This window comes from Capricornis sumatraensis, chromosome 4 (genome assembly GCF_032405125.1).
Source record: "Capricornis sumatraensis isolate serow.1 chromosome 4, serow.2, whole genome shotgun sequence".
NCBI classification, from domain to species: Eukaryota; Metazoa; Chordata; class Mammalia; order Artiodactyla; family Bovidae; genus Capricornis; species Capricornis sumatraensis.
The window spans coordinates 148,483,606-148,495,683 of NC_091072.1; the positions used below are offsets into that span (position 1 = coordinate 148,483,606).

At 49.6% G+C, this 12,078-nt stretch overlaps 1 protein-coding gene across 1 annotated transcript in view; it reads left to right on the plus strand.

Annotated features, from left to right (window-relative positions):
• The window catches only part of ANO2 (anoctamin 2), a 334,097-nt gene that overhangs the window by 94,960 nt on the left and 227,059 nt on the right, over positions 1-12,078 (plus strand). The window contains exons 7-8 of the mRNA XM_068970582.1: positions 6,049-6,104; positions 7,793-7,834. Coding sequence (XP_068826683.1) covers positions 6,049-6,104; positions 7,793-7,834 — 98 coding nt within the window. The remainder of the gene's footprint in view (positions 1-6,048; positions 6,105-7,792; positions 7,835-12,078) is intronic.

A 12,078-nucleotide genomic window follows, 5' to 3' on the forward strand; every position in this document is an offset into this window, starting at 1 on the left:
GGACTCTACAGGTAGACAGGACGAGTGCACCATGAGCTACCACAGGCTTCCTACCCTGCCTGTGTCCAGGAGTGGGGAGAGTGGCCCATGTGCTCGCCTTCTGGGGATCTGACTCTAGCTTCTGTGAATGAAGACCCTAGCTTCAAATGAAGCCCAGTCTTCTCTGTGAATGGCTTAATCTTTCTTGTGATTTTTTTCTCACAGTTGCTATATGGGCATTCAGTATTCAGTCCCTTTCAGGGTCCTGGCCAGCAGTACCATCTCTTGGATTTTCTCTCTTCTTTGTTTTTCTTGTTTTATTCAGTGAAAGGAGGGGCAGAGGGTAAAAATTAGCAGAAGAGAGAGGAGCTGACCTTGAAAAAGGGATGGGCATTTGGTGATGGTCTAACACTTTGCCTGCTGTGCTTCAGTCCAGGGGGTCACAAAGACTCAGATATGACTTTGCGACTGAACAACAGCTCCTGTAACCTCCCCAAGAAAACTCACTCTTTGTGTCTTTGTCACTTGGGAAGTGAGGGATGGGGGCTGATGCACCCACCACATCCAGAGCCTGGGTGTGCTTGTGAGTCTGGGGTCCTCAGGATGGCGGCTGACTGTGATGTTGTTGTTGTTGGCTCTGAGCTATCACAAACTTAGCTCAGCCTGACACGGTGCCACCTAATCCACATAACATAAGATCCGCCGTCAGGGTCAAGGCCGTGCAAGTTCACCCCATCCTGGAATGCCTTTCAAGTGCACATTACCGTGGAAAGCAGACCACATCTCCTTGACCAACACCTTTTCTGTTCCTTCATGGAAACTGTTGCCTTTTCACAGACAGAAAATAGCAGCTTGATGGAGCTATGTATTCATGGACATATTGGTGTCAGAGCATTTAAACAAATGTATGCTTTGGGCATCTCCCCTCCCTGCTCGGGAGACGATGTCTCAATTATTTTGACTGAAGCCAGGCTGTGTTGTGTGCTGTAAACATCTGGTTTATCATTCATCCAGCTGAGATGGTTTATATTTTGTTAGAAGAAAAGGGCTTGGGATTAAAGGCATTTAAGTAATTAAGCACACGTCAAGACAATTTGGTGATGGGTAAATATAGTCTCTGTTAAATGCACCGTCTGGGGGGCTCTGGTTTAGATTTATGTCCGGCTAGAGTACAGGGATGAAAGCAGAACGCCGGGGGAGCAGGCCTGGTTCTGGGGGGGCAAGGAATCAAAACCAAATGAGTTTTCAGGAATTAAGCGCCGTCCCTCTGAGTACCTGCCCCGATGCTTGGCCTGGAGAGGACAGGGCTGGGGGACGGAGGATACCCTGTCACCCGGTGGCACTGGTAGATTTCATGAGATTCTCACTTTGGGAGGCAGACCATAGACTGTGCTTCCTGCCCAAGAAACCAGAGATGTCTTGGAAGCTAAATGGGAGAGCTCAGGTTTTATATTATGAGGGAGTTTTTGGGTATCAGCCCCAGGGTCTGAGTCCACCCTACTCTGGTCCTTGGCCCTGCCCCTGTGCATGCAGAGAGGTGGTGTTGCTGGGCTTGGCTGGGTCAGCAGAGCCAGGGCCAGTCCTGGGCAGAGAGAAAACATGAGCCTTTTCCCGGGGGAGTATGGTTCTAAGCAACAGGTGTGAAGAGGCTGGTGACTTGAAGGGACTTTGGGGATCAGTAAAGAGGTCCTTGGTGGGCCATGCTTTGTGTGAGCTGAGGTACCACTTCTCTTTGGGGAGAGAGGGAATGGAAAACATCCATCCTTCTGCCTGGGCCCCCCCCACTTCTGGGAGTAAGAGGGCAGAAAAGGCAGTCTCTCTCCCCCTGGGTCTTGAGCAGGGAGGAAAACCTTTGGATACTATCCTGAAGAAGAAAGCTTTGCTGTTTCTGGCCAGATGGGTGGTGTATGATGGAACCAATTATCTGAAAAGAAAGGGAAAAATTCAGAATTTCAATTTTCAAAGCAGAGACTCTCTCTCTCTCTCTCTTTTTTTTTTTTTTTAAAGAAAATGTTTGATTATTTTCTTCTTTCAAACTGATTTCCATGCTTGTTTGGGAGTAGATTTTTGGTGTCTGAAGTCTGTGGTTGAGAGGCCAAAGTGGTGCTCATTTTTGGGTGCAACTGTGGATCCATGGTTACTTTTCAGCATGCCTCTTCCCCTCCCCACTCCTCCTCCTTTCGTGTGCCATCCCCTCCCTCCTCCCAGCAGCCACTGATGGGAGGGCCCATATGTTATCACCTGAGAAAGGGGAGACCCACAGCAGCGAGGCAGAGACATCGTCTGTTACAGCGTTGTGGAGCTCTGGTTTGATGACCTGAATCGTCTTGGCTCCAAGGCAACAAATACTTGGTCTGCGCTTCCTCTCTTAGGAAGCAGACTAGTTAACCAGCGTGTAAGATTCCTTCATCAGCCGCTGCTGCTGCTGCTATTTAGTTGCTTAGTTGTGTCCAACTCTTTGTGACCCCGTGGACTGCAGCCCGCCAAGCTCCTCTGTCCATGGGATTCTCCAGGTAAGAATACTGGAGTGGGTTGCCATTTCATTCTTCTGGGGATCTTCCTGACCCAGGGATGGTACCCAAGTCTCCTGCTTGGCAGGCAGATTCTTTACCTTGGAGCTGCCTGGGACAGGTTGCTAAAGAACGCTGGAGTAGTGGGAAGGTGGACGCCTGTGATAAATGAGAAAAGATCCTGAGATCACTCCCGCCACAGGACTGCTTCCTTTTCCGGGTAACAACCGTGACCCCTTCTGTGTTCCCCAGAGTGAGGTGGGAGCTGCAGGAGACTCCAGTGAGAGGGGCACGCTCCCTGGGCTCAGGTACCTGCAGACTTTTAGGGGCTACCAAAGAAGGAGGATGACAACCCACTCCAGTATCTTCCCTGGGAAATCCCAGGGACGGAGGAACCTGGCGGGCTACAGTCCACGGGGCTGCAAAGAGTTGGACACGGCTTAGCGACTAAACAACAAAGAAGCAGTGAACGGCGTTCTACAAGTGAGCCTGGCACTCAGTGCCAAGCAGCTTTATTTCCCTCGGGAGGCAGGGTGCGTGGTTTTAGACCTCTGACGATTCGAGGTCTTTTCTGAGGCTCGGGCCACAGGACCCAAGAGTTCAGGTCTTCAGCCCAGTGCTCTCAGACTCTGGCTATTGCGCTGAGCACAGCCTTGAATTAGCAGGAGAGTTCCACACCTGCTGAAAGCTTCCACGCTCTTCTGGTATTGTCTGCAGGGTATATGCTGCTGCCATGGCAACCAAAGTGTGGGCGTGACTGCAAGGATGGAGTGGCCAGTGAGTCGGTTTGCAGTCTGGCTGGAGCCCTGCAGGCCTGTGATACTTCAGCCTCTATCCATGCTGACAGCTCCTCTGTCCCTTTGAACTACCCCCTGCCCCCTCCCGACTTGGGAGCCCTCCCCTTGATGACTGTAGGGTGGCTTCCTATGCCTGTGGTTACGGCTCTTGAACTGATTAATGATGCTCCAGGGGAAATTGTAGTCTCGAGAGGAAGACAGATCTGTAGCTCATTCAGACCCTGGACACCCCTCCCCCACCCACAATCTCTTTACCGACCCTCCAGTGGCCCACCACCCCCCACTGGTATTTCTGATGTTTTCTGTGTATGCCAAGGAGGAAATGTAAAATTAGGAAAGGACTGGTCCTTGGGTGATGCTTCAGCACTGAGATCTCAGCTCTCAACACACTGAAAGAGTGGCCACTTCTGCTGGGTGCCCCTGCAGCCTCTGCTCCTATGTGGGCCTTGGCTAGACTCTGGAATCTGAGCGGCATGGTTGGAGGAAGAGGAGGCTGGTGGAGGGAGGAAGATTGTTTGAGAGCCTCTGAGGCTCCGAGCATGTGGTGGGGCTCCGAGTGGGCACAGGAGGTGGAAAACCATGAATTTTAATGAGTCTCTGTTGTGGAACTTCGCCACCCAACCTTGTCCTCTCTCCAGAGTGGTGCAAATGCAGATGACTTTGCATTTGGACATCATACATAGTTCCCTCCAGAACTGATTTCCCCCTCATCACCCTGCTGTCTACAGCCTCTCTGGAAAGAATGGTTCAGGACAGAAAGCGTGTTTGAGACCAGGGAGACCAGCAAGTACCAGAGAGCCTCCCCCCGAGCTCCTCCCCACCCCACTACCCCACACCAGGTGTACATCCCACATGGCAGAGTCCTCGAGCTGTCGAGATATAATCCCTCCCATCTGGGAGCCAGCCACCCGGGGCAGCCTGTCCCGAGTCACAGAGCTTACAGGCTCTTCATAGTCTCTGAATCACAGCATGAATGAAGGAGAGGGGATGGTAGAAAGGCATCTTGGGGTTATAGAGACGGGAGCACTCCTTCAGGTAACAGCTGTTTAGTAGGGTCTGCTGTACGCCCTGTATTCTACGCCTGCTGTAGAATACAGTCAGGATTTTAAAGAAATGGATCCCCTGTGTGGTTTCCCAGCTTTGTGGCCTTCTTTGCACTAGAAAAGTCTTCCCTGGTGGCTCAGACGGTAAAGCGTCTGTCTGCAATGCAGGAGATCCGGGTTCAATCCCTGGGTTGGGACGGTCCCCTGGAGAAGGAAATGGCAACCCACTCCAATATTCTTGCCTGGAAAATCCCATGGGCAAAGGAGCCTGGTGGGTTACAGTCCATGGGGTTGCAAAGATTCGGACACGACTGAGCAACTTCACTTTGCACTTTAAAAGATTATCGAGAGCACCCAGAGCATTTTCATCTAAGTGGATTGTATTGATCAGTATCTGTTGTATTAGAAGCTAAAACCGAGAAGAGTTTAAAACATAAGGATACACAAGCCCCGTTCTGTGAGCAGTCAGGGTTGACGTCGTCACAGATCATAAAACTCCGCTGTAGACTCTTGAGAGACTAGGAGTGGAAAAGCAAATAACATCTTAGTGCTATTATGAAAATCATTCATGGAAGTCATGGGACTTCCCTGGTGGTCCAGTGGTTAAGACTCCGCCTTACAATGCAGGGGACTCCTGTCCAATCCTGGATCAGGGAACTAAGATCCCATGTGCTGAGGGGCTCCTAAGCTTGCATGCCACAGCAACTACTGAGCTCTTGTGCCTCAACAAGAGAGTCTGCGTGCAGCGACTGAGGCTCAGCTCAGCCAAATAAATAAATATTTAAAAATAATAGTTCTCACCTTATGGATCCCCCCTGAAAGGGTCATGGGACAGATGGAATTCCTCAGATCACACTGTGAGATCTAATAGTACAGACAGGTCAGTCACGGGCAGTAATTGGTGCTGTCCTGTGAAGGAACAGTGAGGGAGCCAGAAATGGGTTCAGGCAAAACGTGGCGGGACGCACTGATGCATACTTTTGTTGGTTATAATGACCGTGATCCATCCACATGGTCATTCCTATGCCGACCCTGAACACAGATATTCTCCTGTGCTGCTGTGGCTGCCGAGCAGGAGAAGGAGGAGGTGGTGGAGGTGGTTTGGGGGCTGCAGGGATCCCAGTGTGTGAGGACAGGACGAACATGACATTTGAGAGAGCCTACTTGATAAGACTCTTGAGAGTCCCTTGCGCTGCAGGGAGATCAAAGAGTCAGTCCTAAAGGAAGTCAACCCTGAATATTCATTGGAAGGACTGATGCCAAAGCTACGATACTTTGGCCACCTGATGGAAAGAGCTGACTCATTGGAAAAGACCCTGATGCTGGGAAAGATTGAAGGCAAAAGGAGAAAGGGGAGACAGGATGAGATGGTTGGATGTAATGGACATGAACTTGAGCAAGCTCTGGGAGATAGTGAAGGACAGGGAAGCTTGGTGTGCTGCAGTCCATGGGGTCACAAAGAGTCGGACACAACTTAGGGACTGAATCACAGCACAATGCCTGATATTTAATCATAATCTTACATTTGGGAAATGAAAAGATTATTCTAATACTAAGAAGTAAAGTGTGGAAGAAACTTCTTGCCTGGGAGAATCTGGAAGCTGGGGCTGGTTCTCAACTGAGAGGTGGGGTTGGGGACATTCATATTTATCAGAAGACCAAGGTCAAGGTGAGAAGTCCTGCCCTACAGTGACCATCTTCATCTTTCTTCTTCTGCAGGTATTAACTCTCTGATAGCAAACAATATCTATGAGGCTGCCTACCCATTGCATGATGTGAGTACCACCTCCACCACTCAAAAGGTGGAGCCCTGATGGCAACTCAGCAGTGAATATACAGGCAGGAGGGAACCGTGGCATTGAACCGCCTTGGCTGGTTCCCGACCACGTGTGAAGGACAGTGATCCCCAGCTTGATATTTGCCAGTTGTCTCAAACTGTCTCAGAAAAACTGGATGTTTTTGTCTAAGCCTCCTCTGCACTCCCTGCCTTGATTTTGGGGAAAGTGTGAGAAGCTGGTTACAAGAGAGATGGGGAAGGTGGATTCGGGGAGGCAGGTCCCAGATTGTGATGATACACAGCCTGGACCGTTAGGCCCTCAAATGATAGTGATGCGTGATATTATGTATGTAATATTATATGTGATAGTTATATGATAGTGTTATATGGTACTATATATATATTTTATATGCAATATTTTTTCTGTGATAGTTTTATTTAGGTGTAAAACTCCTCATCCTTCTATGGGAACATATATTAAGTATCAGTGTCAGGTCTTTTTTTTTCTATCTTGACTTTTTTTTAATTTAAATTTTTATTTTTTTAATACTGAAAGCATTTTATATTGGGGTATAGCCAATTAACAATGTTGTGGTAGTTTCAGGTAAACAGTGAAGGGACTCAGCCATACATATACATGGACCCATTCTCCCCCAAACTCCCCTCCCATCCAGGCTGGCACATAACAGAGCAGAGTTCCATGTGCTATACAGTAGGTGCTTGTTGGTTATCCATTTTAAATATAGCAACGTGTACATGACCTTCGAAAGTGCCTAACTGTCCCTTCCCTCTGGCAACCATAAGTTCATTCTCTAAGTCTGTGAGTCTCTTTCTGTTTTGTAAGCGAGTTCATTCATATCATTTCTTTTTAGATTCCATATATAAGGGATGCCATATGATATTTTCCATTCTCTGTCTGACTTGCTTCACTCAGGATGACAGTCTCTAAGCCCTTCCATGTTGTTGCAAATGGCATTATTTCATTCGTTTTAATGGCTGAGTAACATTCCATCGTGTGTATGTAGCGCATCTCTATCTGGACATTTTTGAAGGAGGTCTCTCAAATTTCTTCTACTGTTTTGTGGTTAAGAAAATAGAGAAGCGAATTAAGGCTTTCGTTGGCTGGAAACAGTGTTATGAACATCCCATAACAAGATACAGTGATATTGTTCAAGATGACTCATGAGGACCTTAATTGGCCCTTGAACTCAGTGCCCCCTGGCTGCCCTGTCCACCCTGCCAGTCACTTTAGCATCTGCCGCATGGTGGTACCAAATGAGACCCCCGGGGCGGGTACCCTAAGTGCCTGATGAGATTTCCCAGGTGACCTTTTCTCCTGGCTGACATCCTTGCTGTGGGCATACGTGAGACGAGGTTCTGCCGGGTATTGAAGGGGCACAAGGCAGGTTTCCTGGACATGCTAGTCTGTTTCCAGGGTGGGCTCTGCTGCTCCGTTTGCCGTGAGCAGGCACGGGAGGCTCTGAGGCTTGTGAGGGGAGCCACCCCCTGTAAGCTCATAGGACACACAGCAGGTGCTGGTGACCTTGGAAGTGGACCAATGTTTCCTTTCAGGTCATGCCCTTGACCTTTCTTAAATGGGAATGAAAGAAAGGGATGGTGTTAGAAAATTTAAAAGGGAACCGTCTCTCTGTTTTTGATCGTTGTCTCTGTTTTCTCCTCCCACAGGGTGAATATGACAGTCCAGGGGATGATATGAATGACAGAAAGGTGAGCCGACTCGATGCTGTGCCCAGGGCTCTGGGCTTGGGGACCGCACACGGGTGTGGGGCTGCGTAGACACATCCTGGGTGTTCTACTTACTGCTTTCCTGTATCAGCCATTTTTCCACAGCCCCTGTCCCCAGGCGTTTGGAAATTCGGGGGCCATTTTTGGTCACTGACATGACTGTGTATCGGGGTGGGGCTGGCATTCCTTGCTCGGTGGACCAGCGATGCCACATCCTAAAATATCCCCAACAGTGGCACGCAAAGGCAGCATGCCCACCCCTGATGACAAGAGAGCTTTAGCAGAGAAACACTGAGCATCCAGAACCCTTAATTCAGGGAGTCTTCAACCTCTGGGATCTAATTCCTGGTGATCCGAGGTGGAGCTGATGTAATAATAATAGAAACAAAAGTGAAAGTGTTAGTCACTCAGTCATCTCTGACCCTTTGCAACCCTGTGGACTGTCGCTCACCGGGCTCCTCTGTCTGTGGGCTTCTCCAGGCAAGAATAACTGGAGTGGGTAGCCATTCCCTTTTCTAGGGGACCTTCCCAACCCAGGGAGTGAACCTGCATCTCCTGCGTTGGAGGCTGATTCTTTACTGTGTGAGCCACCAATAGAAATACAGTGCACAATGACTGTCACGTGCTTAAATCATCCCGAAACCACCGCCCCACTCCCCACCCCTGGTCCGTGGAAAAACTGTCTTCCATGAGACAAGTCCTTGGTGCCAGAAAGGTTGGGGATTGCTGCCTTAATTTATAGATGGGGAAACGGAGGCACAGGATGATCGTACACCTTGTCCATGATAACACTGCCACAATCAACCGAGACGGGGCTAAAACCCCTGTGACCTCCAATCCCATGTTCCTGCTAAGCATATAGCAGTATCCGTGCCATTGTGTCTTGTTTGGGGAGGGTCATCTTTAAGTTATTATTCTTCTTCTCTAGGTAGACAGGTGGGGGTACAGTGACCCCCAAATTATAGATGAGAAACTGACTGTGTATTCCAGGCAGCTGGGAATGAAAGGTTATATTTAGGGGAGGGAAAAGGGTCCCATTGGAGAATCTCTCCTATGTCAGGCGCAACTCCTGCCTGGACAGCTCTGTCCCCAGCTGTCCATGTAGATCCCGTTTCTTCTGTGTGCTGGTATCCTGGGAGTCTGGGTACCACTCTCTTCTCCAGGGATGATGCTCTAAGCATCCCCCAGCCTGTTCAGCGGAGCTGTCCATCTGACTGCCCCCTCATGCCATTCTCCAACCGGGTTCTCAGGCTTAAGTGACTCTGGTGAGTAGAGGAGGGTGGGCGAGGGTGGGCATGATGAGGAATAGACCCTCCCTGCCCCTGCTCTGTTGTCTGGAAAACCATTCATCCCCCAAGTTGCTTTGGAGCAGCCTTCTTTTTATCCTGCCTATTAGTCCCTGTTATGAAGTGTTAAGTATTAAAAACATAAAAAGGTCTTTTCCAGAAATACGGCTGTGATTGCTTACACATGTCCCTCTTTCTGCCTGCCCAGGGAATCTGCTGTAGTTTTTCGATGTTTTAACCTCATCTGTTTTCTATCTGATGCTCATAGTCTCGGGGTTTAATTTCCTGAAAAGTCCTGGATCAGATTTAAAGGCAAAGAGAAGCCTTTCTCCCCACATCTCACCTCACTGGTCTTGGCCATTTTCTGCCCTCCTATTTTTTCATCTCATGTTCCTCCCCTTTAAAGGGTGATCACCAACCCACGGCCCACCTGAGAGACCTCTTGCTGGGTGGGTGGTGACCCCAAGCCCGTCAAGGTAGGGTATTTTATAGGAACATTCCAGAGACCAGGAACACACAGAACTCCTGGAAGAAATCAGCCAGTCCCCTGTTATCCTCACAGAGGTAGAGAGAAGCGACATATAGGCTATCCAAAATCTATGTGCCTTTGTCTGGAATGATATAATATTATTGTTAACAGTAAAACCCCATAACGGAAAGTTGTCCCCCAGGAATTGTTTTACTTAGGGCAGTGCACATCCCAGCCGGGGAAGTGGATGGAACCTGGCAGGCAGGGACAGACCTCCAGGGCAGAGCTGCATCTCAGTGGATAATTCCTGAACCTGATGTCAAGCGATGCTCAGTGAGGATGGACAAGTGTCTCTGGAAGGCAAAGAGCCCATTTCTTTTCTTTTCTTTTTTTTTTTCTTTTCAAAATAATTTATTTATCTGTCTGTGCTGGGTCTCCGTTGCTGTGCGGGCTTTTCTCTAGCTGCAGTGGGCGGGAGCTGCTCTCTGGTGTGGTGTGTGGGCTTCTCATTGCTGCGACTTCTCTCGTGGAGCTCTAGAGCGTTTGGGCTTCAGCAGTTGCAGCTCGCTGGAGAAGGAAATGGCAACCCACTCCAGTGTTCTTGCCTGGAGAATCCCAGGGACGGGGGAGCCTGGTGGGCTGCCGTCTATGGGGCTGCACAGAGTCGGACACGACTGAAGCGACTTAGCAGCAGCAGCAGCAGCAGTTGCAGCTCGCGGGCTCAGTTGCTCCGTGACATGTGGGATCTTCCTGGATCAGTGTCCCCTGCATTGGCAGGTGGATTATTTACCACTGAGACACCAGAGAGGCCCCAAGGACCCCATTTCTTGTGACTTTTCCTCAGGTTTGCCAGCCAGTCCTGGCCTCCTTCTTTTCCTCTGTCTGAGTCATGGTTAGGGAAATAAAAGTTGCTGTGACGGGAGCTAAGAGGATCATGAATGAGACTGAAAACTTTTTTTTCTGTCCATTTGGATTGGGAAATTGATACTCAGCAAGACCAGGAGACTGGTTCCCATGTCCATTAATTCAGTGATCCCTGACCTTTTTTGGCACCAGGGACCGGTTTTCATGGAAGACAATTTTTCCACGGATCAGGCGAGGATATGGCTCCAGGATTAAGCGCTTCACATTTTTTGTGCACCTTGTTGTTGCTCAGTTGCTAAGTTGCATCTGACTCTTTGCCACTCCATGGACTGTAGAACGGCAGGCTTCCCGCTCCTCCACTATCTCCTGGAGTTGGCTCCAGTTCATGTTCATTGAGTTGATGATGCTCTCTAACCATCTCATCCTCTGCTGTCCTCTTCTCCTTTTGCCTTCAATCTTTCCCAGCACCAGGGTCTTTTCCAATGAGTCGGCTCTTTCTATCAGGTGGTCAAAGTATTACTATTAAGTCAGCTCCACCTCAGATCCTCAGGCATAAGTCTGGAATGCTGGGGACCTCTGCATTAAATGATTGTTCTGTTAGGACTGACCCTGGCGTTCAAATCCCAGCCGGTTTTGCAGCCAGGTGGACGTGACTTCTTGTGTGTGGCAGGGGGACTTCTCGCTGCAGGGCTGGCTTCGCTCCCGGAGCCTCAGAGGTATCTTGAAAGAAAGAGCTGAAACCTCTGAATATGTGTAGCAGGTTTGTCTGTGTTTGTCACATTGTAATAGTCTGGCGTTCTTCAGGAGGGCTGTGGGAAGGATTTTGGTTAGGTACCAGGGAGAACCTTTGAATTTGGTGTTAGAGGAGGTGCAGAATTGTTGAGAACTGATGGGAGATCACTCCTCTGGGGGACTTTAGTGGTGATCCGGCCATGTGCTGGTACCCGGGGCTCGCCTCCTCTCTTCCCTGAAATCTGCGGCTCTTCCAGTGATCTGCCTCTTCGGTGGAGAGCTCTCTTTCCCACCCCACCCCCCTCTGCCTAGTGCAGCCTGCAGTCTGTATGGCTCAGCTCCCCCTGGAGGGTGATTCGGGAGAGGGTCCCTCCCTCTGGAGACCAGGGGTTTCCCACCTTTCGAGGAAGCAGGGCTGCGGGGTCTGCAGCCACCTCAGTCCACATCTGCCAGACTCGCCTGCTTTTCTCAGCATCCCAGAGAACGGACTGTTTCTGTCTTTTGAGGGAGGCTCGAGCTCTGCCCACATCCCACGGCTTCCCTGCCCACTCACAGAGAATCCAGGGTACAACCTTAGAAGATGACTTCCTTTAGTAGCTTTTACGCCCTCGGTCCTAGATCTTCCAGCTTTTTCAGAGGACTGTCTTCTCTGGTGGATGGTGAAAAAGTGACCCACCAGAAGGTTCGTGACGAGAGTCCGTCTTGCTTTCCGATGGGAAGCCTACTTATCTTCTCGGTTTCTCTTAAGGTCTAGTTTTCCCATTTTGCACAAGTCCCATTGAATTAATGGAGAAGTGACCTGCCAAAAACTCAGATAGGTCATTGCAGGATCCAGGGGGTAGAATTCCATCCTCTCCCATTCTAGTCCTCCCGTC